Below are 18,617 nucleotides of genomic sequence, written 5' to 3'. Positions count from 1 at the left end.
ACCATTAATCGTCCCAACTATTTCAGGGTTGCTCCGTTTGTGCCATGCAAAGTATTATTCAAACCACCTCAAAGAGAGAAGCAACTAAAAGTTAATCATGCAATCAGTCATGCTGTCCTCTTTAAGAAACTAAATTTAGCCCCATTTCATTCACAGTCATTGCACTTCGCCTTACTCTAGCCTTAAATCTCAGCAAGGTAGACTATTTATTTTGTCATTCACCAAGCTCCATGCATGCTATTTACCTTTGCAGCCTGGCATCACTTCAAAAATTTCAAACTAAAGGACAAGAAAAAGATCCAACTAAAAGGGGAAAGAGTCTGCGATGATGCATTTCAGCCAGTCTCCGAAGCCCGTTATTATTTCATGAGCGCAAGCATTTATTTTATTTGTAACCGTTTTTGTTCTGCCTACACACATACTAAAACGATTGTGCTTCTGTCCTTCATAACCCTGAAAAACAATATTCTTTCAAAAATGACTCATACCATTACTCCAGGTTTAATAAGCAATAATTCTGCAGTTAATGTCCCAATTTAGCGTGTTCTTATTTTAAAATTCAGAATGCGCTTCTTAATAATCTGAGTAAAGCTTTATGAAACATGCACAAAGTTCATATTTGTTTCACTTGCCCAAAACATTTTCTATCATAAACCACCTACTTAAATGTAAAATATCTGCAGATCAAAATACTGCATTGAGATCTCACTCCTGTTACCATCATAAAACTTAAGTTTAGTTTAGTTCAGTTTAGAGATACAGAGAGGTAACAGACCCCTTGGCCCACCATGTCTGCGCCGACCAGTGATCCCCGTACATTGGCACTATCCTACACACTAGGGACAATTTTCAATTTTACCAAAGCCAATTGACCTACAAATCTGCACATCGTTGAAGTGTGGGAGGAAACTGCAGCACCCAAAGAAAACCCACAGGGGAGAATATTCGAACACTGTACAGACAGCACCCGTAGTCAGGATCGAACCCGGGTCTCTGACGTTGTAAAGCAGCAACTGTACTGCTGCGACACCATGCCGCCGTGTACGCCAAGCTAAATATATTTTAACACTTGCAGTGATATTCATCCAGCAGAATCATTGAGCATTCAGTGGTCTCAAATATAAAATCCCTCTAGACTTTAGCTTACTCAATTAAATCTAAAGGTTCCTCAATTCCATCAGTTTGTAGTGAAAACTGTCCAGTACTCAAACCTTCAAAGATTGCCTGCAGATTTTCCACATATCAAAATCATAAGCACATACTTCAAACTTGGCTCCATGATTTTGCTACATGCCATTAACATCACCCTTCCCATCACATGCACATGAATGGATTTACCAAATGAATTGATCAAACACAGCTTATAATGGTCCAATAGACAATAGGTGCAGGAGTAGACCATTCGGCCCTTCGAGCCAGCACCACCATTCAACGTGATCATGGCTGATCATCCCCAATCAGTACCCCGTTCCTACCTTCTCCCCATAATCCCCTGACTTCGCTATCTTTAAGAGCCCTATCTAGATCTCTCTTGAAAGTATCCAGAGAATCGGCCTCCACCGCTCTCTGAGGCAGGGAATTCCACAGACTCACAACTCTCTGTGAGAAAAAGTGTTTCTTCGTCTCCGTTCTAAATGGCTTACCACTTATTCTTAAACTGTGGCCCCAGGTTCTGGATTCCCCCAACATCGGGAACATGTTTCCTGCCTCTAGCGTACCCAAACCCTTAACAATCTTATATGTTTCAATAAGATCTCCTCTCATCCTTCTAAATTCCAGAGTGTACAAGCCCAGCCGCTACATTCTCTCAGCATATGACAGTCCAGCCATCCCGGGAATTAACCTTGTAAACCTATGCTGCACTCCCTCAATAGCAAGAATGTCCTTCCTCAAATTAGGGGACCAAAACTGCACACAATACTCCAGCTGTGGTTCACTAGGGCACTGTACAACTGCAGAAGGACCTCTTTGCTCCTGTACTCGACCCCTCTTGTTATAAAGGCCAACATGCCATTCGCTTTCTTCACCGCCTGCTGTATCTGCAAGCTTACTTTCATAGACTGATGAACAAGGACGCCCTGATCCCGTTGTACTTCCCCTTTTCCCAACTTGACGCCATTTAGATAGTAATCTGCCTTCCTGTTTTTGATACCAAAGTGGATAACCTCGCATTTATCCACATTAAACATCATCTGCCATGCTTCTGCCCACTCCCCCAACCTGTCTGTAAAGAGTTCAAACTCACACAGGTTGAAACACAAGCATCTTTATTGTTCAGGTCATTATTTACACAGCAGGTCATCACACATTCACACTGCTACTCTAACTAGTAGACAGTGGGTAGGTTCTTACACTATGAATGTTATAATTAGGCGGGGTTATAATTACTAAGCATTCTAATTGGCTCACATGCTATAGCCAATCTACATCTCTTCTTCTATAAATGAAAAGTAGATAAAGCGTTATCACTACGATGAGTAAATACAAAATGCCACATCTAATAATAATGGGGTTAAACATAATCGCCATATCTAACAGGTGGCTAACTAACCCGCCCGATCCTCGTACGGTAAGAAGCTGCCTCATCAACCTTTTCTTCCGAAAAGTTAAGGGCACGTTTGGGTGAGCTCAAGGGGCTCTGGGGAGACACCGTAGGGGAAGACCGTCGCGGGGGTATCGGTGAACCGGTTACAAAGGGGGAAGGGGGAACAGACCAACGCGGGGAGTATTGGGTAGCAACAGCTGCAGGTACAGGAACGCCTAGAACAGCGATGACTTTAAAGTTCAGTGGAGGTGCGTCAGGACCCTGGAGTGCCGGACTTCGTTCCTTCACTGGAAGGAGGTGTTGACGGGTGCGTCTGTAGATGGTACCACCGACATCGACAAGGTAGGAACGTGGTTCCTTTGCAGGGCCGTGGATAAACCCCAGCTTGGTATGTCCTTTGTCTGTCTCTAGACGAACCACTTGGCCTTGGCCTTGGATTAGTGGCCTAAGTGGCTTGCTGGTTTTGTCGTAGGCACGTTTCTGCACATCTCGATTGGACTGCAAGTGCTTTTGCACTACAGCAGGGCTGAAAACTTTGAGCTTTAAGTGATCCTGTGTCACTGGCATTGGAGGTCTCGTTCGGCGGGACATCAGGCGCTGGGCTGTAGAGCCTAAAACATTGTTTCTGGCAATATTTCTCAAGTTCAACAGGTCCAGGTAGACGTCAGATTTGGCCAGGTAGGAGCTTTCCATGAGTTGTTTAGCGCCTCGAACAGCGCGTTCGGCAAGTCCATTGGACTGTGGGTATTCTGGGCTGCTGGTGACATGTTGAAAGTTCCAGCGTTTGGCAAAGTCTTTGAACTTTTGGCTGGTGAATTGAGTCCCGTTGTCGAGTCTGAAGGCGAGCTGGAATGCCATGTACGGAGAAGTGCTGTCGGAGTTTCTGGACGACTACTTCTGAGGAGATGGCTGGCAGAAAGTCAATTTCAAGCTAACTCGAGTATGAGCACTAACACAAGATAGTGCTTCCCGTGCCAGTCGAAGGTATCGACAGCCACGGACAAACATGGTAGAGAAGGGGCAAGTTGTGACAGCAGCGGTTGTTTTTGCTGGTGTGGCGGCTGTCTGTTACAGATTCTGTTTTTTCCCGAATGTACATGTTCATTCCGAGCCGCCAATAGATAATTTCTTAAGCGTGCTGTAGGGTGGTTTCAACACCTGGGTGGCCACCGTAGATCTCCTCGTAATACTCATTTCGCAGAGAGGGATTGATGACCGTCTTGTGACCCTGTACTATCACTCCATCCTGTAGTACCAGTTCGTCACATACCAAAAAGTAGGGTCGCAGTTCAGAGGGAGTGTTGGATTGCTTATTTGGCCAGCCGCCTTTAATGAGTGGAGTTAGCAGCTGGGAGGTTTTGTCTGCGGCAGTGTGTTCGGTGAGGCGGCGCAGACGGTCAGTTGGAACGAAAGACACTTTCACAACGGAGAATTCTTCTTGTTCGAATGGGTGTTGTTCGCTGGTGGTGTGTGGTGCTCAAGATAGAGTGTCTGCGATAAGCATATCTTTCCCTTTTTTGTAGACAATGCAAAAATCGAAACGTTGCAGCTGCATCATCATGCGTTGTAGTCTTGCTGGGGCAGCATGGATCGGCTTGCTCATCATGGTGACCAACGGCTGGTGATCAGTTTCTACCGTGAAAGTTTTGCCAAAAATAAAGTCTTTGAATTTGGAGCAGGCAAAAACCACGGCGAGCAGTTCTTTCTCTAGCTGGGCATAGCGCTGTTCCGTATCTGTTAGTGTTCTTGAAGCGTAGATCGGTACCGGCATGACATCGCCGTTGAAGGAGGTCTGCAGGCATGCAGTGCCTAGTCCATACTGGACTGCATAGCAGGTAATTGTGACTGGCAGGTTGATATTGAAGTAAGACAGCATGGATGCACTGGCGAGCTGGAGTTTTAATTTTTCGAAAGCATCGCAGTTTGGGTACCTAAGACCACGTCCTTATGGGTTAGTTGGACTGATATAGCAGGTAATTTTGAGATTTTAAAAAAATCAAGTCTGCAATTTATCCCATCAGATAAAGCATAACAATAAGTTTAATTTGACACCAAATTCACTTTCATATCTCAAGTATTAAAAAAGTTATGGCCATTTTCATACTCGGAAATTAGCATCTTGTTCCCTATTGATTTTCAATGGACATTACAAAAAGCTGTGATCTTGGATAGTCAAAAGCCCATTTCTTAAGGAAAGATTTACATTTTTAAATAGCCTAAGTGTCCAAAGATTATTCACAAATAATTCAGCCAAATGGAAGGAATTTAGTGTTCAATTGCTGTAAATAAATGCCCATGGGTGGGTTCACGCGCTGGTTTAGAACGAGCTGGATTAGTTAAAGTACTGCGGGATATAAAAAGAAAATGAACTACGCTGATGATATTTTATATATATGCCCCATTTAATGTAAAAATAAGGTACCCTTTAAGTTTGCTTTTATAAAACCTGGGGCTGCGAGAGGTTGCGGAGTGTAATTTTAAAAAACTATTATATCTATTATACGAGGCCTATAAAACTAATAATACCTTTTGCGACCGGGTTTGCAGCGATTTTTCGTTAATGATTTACTAGGCTGAACATCTGCGATTGGAACAGCCTAGGGGCTTCAGGTAGGTTTGTAACATACCTAGATAATTCGCTGAGATTGGGGACAAATTTTCCCAGGTAGTTGACCATGCCTGGAAATCGTTGTAGGCTGGTGATGTCAGCTCGTTGATTGCTGCAGTCTTCAGGGGATCTGGTTTTAGCCCATTGCTAGTGAACAAGTGACCTACGTAGGTGACTTCGGGAATCCTGAACTTGCACTCGTGGGTTCAGTTTTAAATTGATGTCTCTGGCACGGTCCAGTACTTTACATAGGTTGGCATCGTGCTCGGTGGCATCGTGGCCATAAACTGGGATGTTGTCAACAATGATGGCACAGGGAAATTCTGCAAACAGTTGTTTCATTGCACGCTGGAAAACTTCGCTGGCAGAGTTGATGCCAAAAGGCATTCTTAGGAATCGGTAACGTCCGAACGGGGTGGCGAAGGTTTTTAATGCCGATATGGCACAGTCTAACGGGATTTGCCAGAAAGAGTAATTGGCATCCAAGCCTGAGAACACCGTTGCGTTACCGATTTGTGCCGCTACATCTTCAGTGGTGCTCATCGGGTTGTGTTGGCGTTTGATTGCTGGGTTTGCTGACCGGCAAGAACTCCGATGGAGATCATACGTTTAAGTTCATCGTGTATTTGCTCATGCAAACCATGCGGGATGTGGTGAGCGGCACGTACGATTGGGGTTACCGTATGGTCAACAATGATCTTGTATATTGTAAGTAGTTTGCCGAGTTTGTTGTCGAACAAGTCTTTGTAGTTGGATAGCATCTGTCTAGTTGGTTCCTCTGTCAAACAGAGTTTGTGGAAAGCACATCCGAAATAGACCAAGCCCAGGTCATGGCACGCATCGATGCCTAGCAGGGTTTCAGAACTTGGCAGAACAATGTAAAATAGCAAGTCCCTGGTCTGTTCATTGATGGTACATTTGAAATCAGCTTTACCCAGCGGGTGAAGAATTTCTCCTCCGTAAGCATGTAAAGTGGAGAAGTATTTATTCATGAGCTCAGTGGTTCTTATCTTGTTGAACACTTTGAGTGACATGACATTCACACTGGCGCCTGTATTGACTTTGGCGTTCAGGGGTTTGTTATTGATTATCATGGTCACAGCAGGATCAGCCATTTTGCCTGGGGTGCGCAGGTTTAGGGGAAAGTACGGTAGACTCAGTGTCTGTGTTATCTGAGTCGTTCCCATAGGAATCAGAATCAGACGGGTCTTGTTGAATCAGGTGCAGCTTCATCCTTGAAGCTGTATTCCCACTGGATCGACAACAATTAAAAAGTGGATCCCACTTCTGACACCATGTATATCACCCTGCATTCTCATAGCATCCTCCTCACAGTTCACACTGCCACTCAATTTTGTGTCATCTGCAAATTTGCCAATGATACTTTGAATCCCTTCATCCAAATCATTGATGTATATTGTAAATAGTTGCGGTCCCAGCACCGAGCCTTGCAGTACCCCACTAGTCACTGCCTGCCATTCTGAAAGGGACCCGTTAATCCCTACTCTTTGTTTCCTGTCTGGCAACCAATTTGCTATCCATGTCAGCACTCTACCCCCAATACCATCTGCCCTAACTTTGTCCACTAAGCTCCTATATTGGACCTTATCAAATACGTCCTGAAAGTCAAGGTACACTACATCCACTGGCTCTCCCTTGTCCATTTTCCTAGTTACATCCTCAAAAAAATTCCAGAAGATTAGTAAAGCATGATTTCCCCTTCGTAAATCCATGCTGACTCGGACCGATCCTGTTACTGCTATCCAAATGTCGGCAATTTCATCTTTTATAATTGACTCCAGTATCTTCCCCACCACCGATGTCGGGCTAACTGGTCTATAATTCCGTTTTCACACTCCCGCCTTTCTTAAAAGTGGGATAACATTAGCTACCCTCCAATCCACAGGAGCTGATCCTGAGTCTTTCGAACATTGGCAAATTATCACCAATGCATCTACGATTTCTAGAGCCACTTCCTTAAGTACCCTGGTATGCAGACCATCAGTAATGAAGATTGCTGTATTGTTTCAGATATTGCCAAACCTGCTACCCAATTACTCTCACTGTTTGATGGATAAAGAAAATTTCAGATGGCAATGAAGCCATAACCATCCCCTAATCAAAGAACGATGCCCATTTCTCTTTTGAAAACCCTACACCAGCCAAGATACAACCACCATGGACAGTAAAGAGTATTTTCAGGACTCTTGTAAACTATCCAGTGACACTGATAATTATTTATTAAATGCAGGACTTTGATAAAGAAGTATCACTCTTCACCAGAAAAGATCAAATCAAAACGATTTAGTTGAGATCCTTCCACCAAAAAGCATTCATTTAACATACTGCATTCCCAAAGGAAATGAAACAAGGTACTAATAACATCCAAACAGAACGCTATATGTACGATAGTATATTTACTTCAAGTACCTTCATACATCACGGAAACAGGACCATTGGTCCAACTTGTCCATGACCACCAAGATGCCCCATCTAAACTAGTCCCACCTGCCCATGTTTGGCCCATATCCCTCTAAACTTATCCTATCCATGTACCTGTCCATGTGTCTTTTAAATGTTATAGTACTTACCTCAACTACCTCCTCTGACAGCTCGTTCTGTATATCCACCAAAAAGTGCCCCTTCAATTTCTATTCAAACTTTCCCCTCAAACCTGTCTCTAGTTCTTGACTCCCCTGCTCTGGGTAAAAGATCTTTGCATTCACCCTATCTATTCCCCTCAGCTCTTGTACACCTCTATAAGAACACCCCTCATCCTCCTGTGCTTCATGGAATAAAATCCTAGCCTGCCCAACCTCTCCCTATAGCTCAGACCCTCAAATCCTGGCAACATCCTCGTAAATCTTCTCTACACACTTTCCAGCTTAACAACATCCTTCCTATAGTAGGGTGACCCAAACAGAACACAATACTCCAAATGCGGCCTCACCAACGTCTTGTTAACATCCCAACTACTATCTTCAGTAGATGAGGCACAAAATGCTGGAGTAACTCAGTGGGCCAGGCAGCATCTCTGGAGAGAAGGCATGGATGATGTTTCGAGTCGAGACCCTTCTTTAATACCCTGACAGATGAAGGCCAATGTACTGATAGCCTTCTTGGCCACCCTATCTACCTGTAACGCCTAGCTTCCTCTGCTCTATTCCCCAGGGCTCTGACATTCACTGTGAAGATCCTGCCCTAGTTTGACCTTATGACATGGAAAAAACTTTGCAACACAGGATACAACCAGCATTTTAAAATCAATGTCTTGACAAATTTTTATTGAAACATCTTATTTGAATGGTTCAGATGTTATTCAAAATACCCCACAGCTGTTAGTCAAGGGGGTTACTCTCACAGTAATCGTCTCAACTAATATGAAAGTTTACAATAATGGAAAACTACAAATGGTTGTGTGGCTGTGCTTGTGCAGGTCGTGTCATCAAGTGACAATGATAAGCAAATTGCTGTCCAGTCCTTCCACACTCCACAACATAGTCCATCTTTTATTCAGGATGATCTTGCTGTGAGCCATAGTATTGTTTAATGACATGTTTGGGGGGTTTGCATCTTTTAAAATGTTTTTCATTCTTCCTCTAGGTTATGTCTCCCCCTGTGGTTTTTCTGCTGTAATGAAGCACCAGATCAGCACCTGCTGTTTGATATCACTGTCGATTCCTTCTTTGGGCTTTTTTTTTTAATGCTTTTGAAAGACTCTTGTATGAGGGCTAAATATGCAGAGGACAGATTTCCTCTGTGGTTTACACCAAAGCAAAGGCAACTGCGCAGATTAATGCCTAGTTTCTGCACAAAAGCTCAAAGAAACTTGGAACGTGCCGGGCTTCCAGTACATTCACTTTTCTGATCCTGTTGGTTATTAGTAAAATGCAATCAGCCTTCATAAACTATCCTGAATTTATATATGAAATATATGAGTATTGAACCCCTGATTGTAACAGGATCCAGTTATATTTCCTGTGCTTTATGAAAGTTTTATCAGCTGCCTTTATAGCATCACACTGAGACTAAAGGTGTAATTTTTGTATCTTTGAATACATTCATCTTTTAGGCAACAGGATGCTTTACAATAAAGAAAAATTACATCCATAAATGCACATTCTTAAACCCACTGGTATAGACTCCCCAATAGTTTTGTGCCCTGATTCTAGTGCAAAAGTTCTAGGAATTTTAAATACAATTGAGTTACAGCCAAAGCTGCATGCATTATTAATTCTCTCAATCTTTTCTGTTGGTTCATGTACAATTTTATGAAACAGACCCTGTCCACAAACTTCCAATAAGTTACAGAAGTTTAAGAAACATCTTCAAATTGCCATCATTTTCTTGAGTGCACAGGTAGATTCAGATCAGTTTATTGTTATAACATATATCATATAACATATAACAATTACAGCACGGAAACAGGCCATCTCGACCCTTCTAGTCCGTGCCGAACACATAATCTCCCCTAGTCCCATATACCTGCGCTCAGACCATAACCCTCCATTCCCTTCCCATCCATATAACTATACAACTTATTTTTTAAATGATAAAAACGAACCTGCCTCCACCCCCTTCACTGGAAGCTCATTCCACACAGCTACCACTCTCTGAGTAACGAAGTTCCCCCTCATGTTACCCCTAAACTTCAGTCCCTTAATTCTCAAGTCATGCTCAAGTCATATATATGCTAAGGTACAATAATTCCTTGTTCACATAACATTCACAGTAAACAATATGTATGCAGTAATGATAGATACAACACTAAATCAAACAAGTGCAAAAGAGTAGAACGGTCAATATGAAGCAGTGCAAAAAATAAAAAGTTGAAGTACAATAGCAGATTAACGATGAGGTAGAGTTAAGAGCAAGAGTTTGTGGCAACACCTCCAGGAAGGGGTACGCAAGAGGTGATTGCTTCAGGAGTCTGATAACAGTGGGGAGGAAGCTATTCTTAAGTCTAGATTTCTATGCCTTCGGCCTCCTGTATCTCCTCCCAGGCAAAAGAAAGAAAAGGGAATAGGGAGAGTGGCAGGAATTCTTGACGATACCTGCATGCTTCGATACAATGCACCGTGAAAATGGTACATTGCTTCAGAAAGATGGACTGGATGGAAGGAAGTGACGAGTCTGCTATGGACCGCGTTCACCACTCTCTGCAGGTTCAGGTGGTCGAGAACAGAGCAGTTGCCATACCAAGATTGTGATACATGCAGCGAAAATATGCTGTATAAGCTATCTGTAGATATCCTTGTCGACATGCTGAAGCTTCTGACATCCAAGAAATTTAACATGCTGATACATTTTCTTGATCGCCACATCAGTGTAAAGGGATTAAGTGAAGTTGCTGGTGATATGGATGCCTCGGATCTTGAAGCTGTCAGCCATTTCTACAGCAGCTCGATTGATGCGGCCAGGGTTGTGTTCACCACCTCAGTCAACAACCAGTTCTTTCATCTTGCTGATATTAGGGGCTAGGGTGTCATCCGGACACGATGTCAGAAGGATCACAATATTTGTCCTGTACTCAATCTTATTGGTGTTGTTGAATCGGCTGAAACATTGGCATCATTGGGGAACAGAGTAAGTTATTGTTGTACTTGGCCATATGGTTATGGGTGTACAGGGACGAGAGCAAGGGACTGAACACACAACCCTGAAGGGCCCAGTATTGAGGGTCAGAGTGAGGGAAATGTTCTGACCAATTCAAAGTAATTGAGCAGAAAGGAACTGCAGATGCTGCTATATACCAAAGATAGACACAAAGTGCTGGAGTAACTCAGTGGTTCTGGCAATATCTCTGGAGAAAAAGGATGAGAGATATTTCAAGTCCGAAAAAAGGGTCTGAGCCCGCAAGGTTACCCATTCAGAGATGCTGCCTGACCCGCTGAGTTAGTTCAGCACTTTGTGTCCATCTTTAAACTAACTGATGTCTGCTGATCAGGAAATCCAGAAGGTTATTGCACATAGTGGCCTCAAGACCAAGGTCTATGAGTTTAGAGAAGAGATTTGGTATTATGACGGTCAGAGTTTAGTTTAGTTTAGATAGGAATGGAATGGATGGAATGGAATACTTTATGAATACACACATATGACAAGGCACAGTGACATTCTTTGCTTGTATACCCAAGGTATACAAATAGCGGCCACCTACAGCGCTGACATACAAATTATGCTGGCTCTTCCTTTGTTCTCTCCCAGACTGGGTCTCCATTGTCCATTATTCTTCCCAGTCACCACCCTCCCTCCCCATTGTCCATTGTTCTCCTCCCTTCCTCACGGCAGATCCTCCACACTATTATTGACCGCCAACCACGGGTCAACCCGCGAGGCTTCACCACCGTCGAGGCTCCATCGCAGTGAGGCTTCACCGCCGCCGAGACCCCAAAGTCACCAAGGCCCCACCGCCACGAAGTTTCATCGCCGAGGCCCCATCTCAGCCAAGGCCCCACCACCGCAAGGTTTCACGACTGCCGCGGCCACTTCACTGCCGCGAGGCTTCACCGCTGCCGAGGCACCACCGCCATCGAGGTTTCACCACCGCCGAGACCCACCACTTCTAACGATACTCCATTCGGCCCAGGCAGGCTTTGCCGCCTGGCTTTTCCGCAGCCTCCTGGGAGGCCTGTGTGGGCGAGTCAGGCCTACCTTGCGTGTTCCGGTCTGCTGCGCTGTTGCGAGGCGGATGAGTTGGGCCCGTGCGGCTCCACGGGGTACAATGTGGAGACAGGCTCTTTGGCCAACTAAGTCTGCGCCAACCAGTGATCCCCATACCCTTTTTCTATCCCACACATCCTATCCCAGCGACAATGTGACAAGTCAATGAAATTCTTGTTTTGCATACCCAATGTAAGCAAAGAATCGTCACATAAAGGGCGCCGACATATCCTCCTTAGTTCTCCACCTCTACCCCCACCCCCACCAGTCCACATTCTCCTAAACTCAGTCCTGAAGTAGACCCTCAGCCTCCGGAAACTCTGCTGTGTTAATCTTCTTGTTGATGCCTCAAGCTTCACTCTGACTACAAGCCAGCCAGAGCTGCACGGACAGAAGATCAGGCTGGTCGAAATGAGGTTGAGGCAGGGAGCGAAGAGGCGTACTTGCTGATGGCGTAGCAGTGAGCAAGTGTGTTAGCACCCTACATGGGGCAGGGGATGGGCTGATGGTACTTAGGGAGCACATTGATTGAAGTCATTGGTGATGTCTCAAAAAGAATTACGACCAAGTACGATTCGTCCAGTGCAAACATTGGCGTTGACTTGGAATGTTTTGTACGCAACGGCAAGAGGTTCATTTCCTCACCAGATAAAAGGGGTGGCATTTATAACCAGGTATTTCAGGACAGGGGAGCAGAATCAAGTCAAGGTCTTCACGTCAGTGCACCCCAAAACTGTGAGTAAAAAGCTGATGCCACATCTTCCACTTTGCCCCGAGAACCGACATGATAAATGGAGAAACTGTCAGCTTGCATAGCAGGGTCGGAAATTTGGGGAGAGCAATGTTTCAAAGAACACAACGATCCCTGATCTCCCTTTGAAACAGCCGTCTCACTCTAAGCTCTTCAAGTTTGTTCAGCCATGCATGCATTTAAAAACCACTGGGTGTTAGACAAGCAATAGTACACATATCTGACAATTTAGAGGCGGTGAGTAACCAGGAAATGTGTAGCTGTATCACTCAAGGGCATCATTCACGTGAAAAACAGGAGGCTGCTAAATATTTGAACTTGAACAGTTCCAGAAGTGTGAAAAATAGTTAATATTAGTGGTTCTCTCCTAAAAATGCAATAGTTAGGAATGCAATCAGGTAAGTGCAGAAGAACAGGAGAATTATAAATGGATTGAGCTTTTTAACCTTGGTTTGTTTAAATATACAAACTTCAACTGATCCCATCACGCTGGTAAATTTCAACTAGATGCAACACACTGTATTTGTTTTAAAGATCATCCAGCTCACCCGTGTACTGCACTTTCCTACTTCCTGGTTGTCTTCAATACTATCGATCAGCATCAAGTTTCCGCTAGTAGGAGAGTATTGGAACAGAGGCCACAGCCTCAGAATAAAATAATGTACTTTTAGAATGGAGATGAGGATGAATTTATTTCGCCAAAGGGTGGTGAATCTGTGGAATTCATTGCCACAGACAGTTGTGGAGGCCAAGTCATTGGGTATTTTTAAAGCGGAAATTGATAGATTCTTGGTTAAGATTTAGTTTTCCACTAGGATGTGAAATGTTCCTCCCTCATGAGACAAGGACAAACATGAGACAGGCCACTTTCTTTGTACCAACCCAATCAAACCTCTTAATCATCCTAAGCCATTATTAGATCACCATTCAAAGCTTTCAATGCATGGGAATAAAACGGGTTTATGCAAGCTGCTCTCCTGAATAATATAGTGCAAATTGGTGAATCTTGCAATGTACAGTTAAAGAAGTTTATTCATTTCTAGGCTTTGGTGCGATATTCCCCGTGGAGTCTAATCAAAGGAGCTACATCATATTTTGAATGTCAGTAGATAGATACAAAAAGCTGGTGTGGGGAGTGAAGGGAGAGAGGAGATGGAGAGATAGAGGGGAGGAAGGGAGAGAGAGATGAAGACATAGAGGGGAGGAAGGGAGAGAGAGATGGAGACATAGAGGGGAGGAAGGGAGAGAGAGATGGAGACATAGAGGGGAGGAAGGGAGTCAGTGTGTCAGACAGCATCTCTGGTGCAAAGGAATAGGCAATGTTGCGGGTCGAGACCCTTCTTCGGACTTAGCAGAGCTCGTCACTCTTAACAACTTCCCTGACTCCTCCCACATTCCCAGACCTTTGAATGGCAGTGTCCGGAGTAAAAGACAATATTTCATTTTTTCACTTTTATATTCGCACACCAATTCCCTTTGATAAGTATAGCTAGCCATTAACCTATCATTAAACTTTATTTTTGTCATCTCACATAAAAAAACAAATTCCAATGTATATCGTCTGTGGATTCAAAGCAGTGTTTCCTTCTTATTCCCTCTCCCTTTCCTTTATATTTATTCCTTCTTCCACAGCCCTCCACTCCCATCGTCACACTGTCCACCCCCATTCTCCCTCACTCCCCTCACCCTCCTCCACCGTTTCTCCTTCGCTCCCCACCATCTCTCCCTCACTTCTGGACCATCCCTCCCTCCTCTCTCGCTCAGCCTCTCCTTCTCTCCCTCCCTCCCTCCCCCATTCCACTCTCTCCCTCCCAGCCCCCTCTCTCTCCCTCCAACATGCACCCTCCCATACCTCCACCCACCAAACCCTCCATCCCGCCTCCCACTATCTTCCTCCACCCTCTCACCCCCACCATTTCTCCCTCATCCACTGTTTCTCCCTTCCCATCCTCATCCCCCCTCCCATCACTCTCTCCTCTCCTCCTCTCTCCTCCTCTCCCTTCTCCCCTCTATGTCTCTCTCCCTCTCCCTCTCCTTTCCTCCCCTCTATCTCTCCATCTCTCTCTCCCTTCCTCCCCTCTATCTCTCCATCTCTCTCTCCCTTCCTCCCCTCTACTATCTCTCCATCTCTCTCTCCCTTCCTCCCCTCTATCTCTCCATCTCTCTCTCCCTTCCTCCCCTCTATCTCTCCATCTCTCTCTCCCTTCCTCCCCTCTACTATGTCTCCATCTCTCTCTCCCTCTCTCTCCTCCCCTCTATCTCTCCATCTCTCCCTCTCCTTTCCTCCCCTCTATCTCTCCATCTCTCCCTCTCCTTTCCTCCCCTTCCTCCCCTCTATCTCTCCATCTCTCCCTTCTCTCCCTTCCTTCACTCCCCACAGCCTCCCCCTCTCCCCATGCAATCCGTGTGTCTCCTCCACCCCCCTCCACCCCGTGTTCCCCTGCATTGCCCGGGCGACAGCGCTCCCCGCTGCTCGCAGCCTCTCACCAGCATGGGCAGCCCGAACCTCAACGTCTTGCTCCTCCTCCACCACAGAGCTTTGGCCATCACGGCAGCAGGGACACGGCCGGGGAAACCTCTCACCGCTGCACAACTTCCGCCTGTCCGCCCCCAACACAGTCCGGCAGTCGCTGCTTGGTGTTGTCCTGCAACAACCTGGATCCAGGTCATCAGCTGCAAATAGACACAAAGTGCTGGAGTAACTCAGCGCGACAGGCAGCGTCTCTGGAGAGAAGGAATAGATGACGTTTCGGGGCCGAGACCCGAACTTCTCTCCAGAGCTGAGTTACAGTGTAAACCAGCATCTGCAGTTCCTTCCTACTCATGAACTGCAAACCCCTTTCAACCAATTCCAATGCTGAAATGAAGCATATCCTTCAATCAAGCAAACTACAGTTTAATCTGTTTAAAATAAGCATTGCAATCTCTGCTCCTTGCTTCCCCTGACATCTTGTGACAGGACAACTTGCACGGTCTGTGGATCCCCAGAAGATAGACACAAACAGCTGGAGTAACTCAGCGGGTCAGGCAGCATCTCAGGAGAGAAGGAATAGGTGAGGTTTCGGGTCGAGACACTTCTTCCCAGAGTCTGTCCTGACAAGTTCTACAATGTCAGCTTGGTCCGTGGAGGAGAAGACAGAAACAAGAGATACCTTAATACTCCAGGTATCAAGGCAGGCACAAGATGAAAGGCACAAAAAGCTGGAGTAACTCAGCGGGCCAGGCAGCATCTCTGGAGAGAAGGAAAGGGTGACTTTTCGGGTCGATATCCTTCAGACTGAGTCAGGTTAGACGGTATCGAGATATGGATGGGTACAAAGAACATGTAAGGTGTGAAAAGCACAGATCAAAGCAGAAGATGGTTAAGGAAATGTAGAATCGTTCATTGTTGGATGAGGGGAACGTGATAATGAGGCATACCAATAGCAAAATTAATCAGGAAGACAGTGAAACTAGTCGGAGAACTGGGGTGGGGGAGGGACGGTGAGAGAGGGAAAGCAAGGGTTACTAGAAATTAGCGAAATCAATATCATACGACTGGTTGTAAACTACCCAAGCAAAATATGAGGTGCTGTTCTTCCAATTTGCATGTGGCCTCTGACAGTGGAGAAGGCCGAGGCCAAAAAGTTCAGTATGGGAGGGGGAGTTAATGTGCTTAGCAATCGGAAGATCACCTAGGCGGACTGAGTGGGAGTAGTTAAGCAAAACGATCGCTCACTCTGGTCTTGGTCTCACCAATATAGAGGAGTCCACCAAGGTAGGCACAAGGCTGCCTCTTAGAAAATAAACAAGTCTGTTGCAAGAAAACCGATGGACAATCAACCACCACACACTGCGCAATGTCTTTCTGGAGTCCATAACTGCCAGTGGTGGAAGTTGAAAGAAAGCCGCAGGCATGAAGACAGACATTTCATAAGTGACAGGAGCAGAATTGTGTCATTCGGCCTATTGAGTTTATTCCGCCATTCGATCATGGCTAATCTAACTTTCCCTCTCAACTGCATTCTCCTGCCTTGTCCCCATAATCTTTGACACGCTTATTAATCAAGAACCTGTCAATCTTCGCTTTAAAATTACCCAATGATTTTGCCTCCACAGCCGTCTGTGGCAATAAATTCCCCAGATACACCACCATCTGACTAAAGAATTTCTTCCTTTCCAAAGGCACGTCCTTTAATTTCTGAGGCTGTGCCCTCTGGTCCTGGACTCTCCCACTATTCAACACCAAGAAAAAAGTGAATAATTGTTTTATTTTGAACATATATAGGTAATGCACAAAAACAGGACGGGTAGCTCTGGTCTTTCCAAAGATGAGGCACTTGGTGAGAAACGTGGGCAGATTGAAGAGAATAAGCGGCAGCATCGAGGGAAGTTTTGGGTGGAGCTGATGGACAAAACCACAAGGTTGTTGCCATTCTTGTGAAGAATTAAGAAAACCAATCTCTGCTTGAAGGGAAGCTGCAGAATTACAGATGCCAGGCGAAACATAGCAACATCATCCTGATTCAGTGTTCTGACAACTATAGAACATATTCTGCCACATACTGCAGGTGATGTTAGGGATAGCTATGCACCATGTCCTAGCTGTATTCATAGCAGAAAGCCAAGGTATGTAAGTCAATGGAAATGATAATAGAGCCATAGGAAAACAATCAATGAAATCAGAGAGAGACTTGTTGATCTCTGCAACATGAATGATCCAGTCATCACTGATAAAATATTTAAACATCATGAAGTTGATGCAGTGTTCTCCAAATGACTGTAAGATCAATAGCAGATGGCAATGCTCACTGATGGATGTAAAAATGAGAAGACATTGGCATTCACTACCGTTCTGTGACAACCTCCATTACACTAAATATGAGAGATGCAAGTCTATCAAACAAGGAGATCTATGCTTCTATGTTTCTATGATTATGACAAGCAAAAGGTTCTCCAAAGTATCAAAGGCCATAATTCTGCAGTTAAAGACTAAGTTTCAGGCACTGGCAGACCTAGACGTAGCTGAGAATAACATTGATGAGGGGATGGACAAGAAATGGGACAAAGCAGTAGCAATGCATGCACAAAGCTGTGAGGTCTGTATAGACCATTGAGTGGATTGTAATCAATACATAAACTCATCTGAATCACAAACTTGGGGGTTGAGCTGGGGACCCAGTGCATGATTTGCCAGCAACAGATAGGGATGGTAGAGCTCATTACTGCCTAATCAACAGAGGTATAATAGATGGTAAGCAAAAATAAACACATTTTTTCATCCAACGGAGTCCAATGTTCTACTTGAAATAAAAGTTGTTTAATCACACACCATCCATGATGCCGTGTTATATGAATTGTGCAGTCAAGTTTATTGAAATAGATGAATTGAAGTTATAACCAATTGGAATTTAGAGTTTATAATCACTAAAAATCTTTCAAATCTAAAGCAAATGGTTATTAAGACTGCAAGTTTTAAATAAATTCTATTTGTAGTAAAGAAAACATCAGAATTCAGCATTGTAATGTACTTATAAGGATGAACATGATTTGATTCTATTTCGGCAATGATCCTGCCCATTGTTTCATTAGATAGATGGAATCAACATTGTGATTTGGCGAATAGTCTCATGGCCATTGGGAAGAGGTGCTTCAGCAGTGCCCTAACAATAACTTCACCTCTTGCATCCAGGAGGACTTCAAAAAATTACCACAATTGTATTTTCCGGCATTCCTGAAGCCGACCATGATTACAGGCCATCTGAGGCTGGAGAGATTGTCCTACTGTTCCCAATGTTGGATGTTTTATTATATTACAGGATCTATTGAGTCCTGCGTTTTCAAACATGTGCCGCTGCAAGTAAGAATTTCATCGTTCCATTTTGGTACATATGACAATAAAACAATCTTGGCTTGACTTGACTTGATTATAAGTTCACGACCACATTACAAGCATTTACTTTCCACTTGTACGCATAAACTATAGTAGAAATCTTGGAAACTGTTCAATGCCAAAGAGCTTTCTCCCACCATAGAACCAGCAATTTCAGATGAAAGCTAATTTGGCAAAATTA

General features: G+C 44.4%; 1 protein-coding gene across 2 annotated transcripts in view; it reads right to left on the bottom strand.

The window, feature by feature from the left end:
• The window catches only part of LOC129700380 (cytochrome c oxidase assembly protein COX16 homolog, mitochondrial), a 75,738-nt gene extending 60,531 nt beyond the window's left edge, over positions 1–15,207 (bottom strand). Inside the window, exon 1 of one of the 2 annotated variants that reach the window (XM_055640815.1) lies at positions 15,052–15,207. In XM_055640815.1, the coding sequence (XP_055496790.1) occupies positions 15,052–15,111 (60 nt within the window). In that variant the 5' untranslated portion in view covers positions 15,112–15,207. Of the gene's footprint in view, positions 1–2; positions 25–15,051 lie in introns of those variants that run through there. The other variant, XM_055640816.1, reaches the window with a different exon arrangement.
• Between the last annotated feature and the right edge of the window lie 3,410 nt (positions 15,208–18,617).

Source organism: Leucoraja erinacea, chromosome 9, assembly GCF_028641065.1.
Source record: "Leucoraja erinacea ecotype New England chromosome 9, Leri_hhj_1, whole genome shotgun sequence".
In the NCBI taxonomy this organism is placed as follows: Eukaryota; Metazoa; Chordata; class Chondrichthyes; order Rajiformes; family Rajidae; genus Leucoraja; species Leucoraja erinaceus.
Note: the sequence above shows the minus strand (reverse complement) of the source record. Positions and strands in the feature narration are given on the sequence as shown.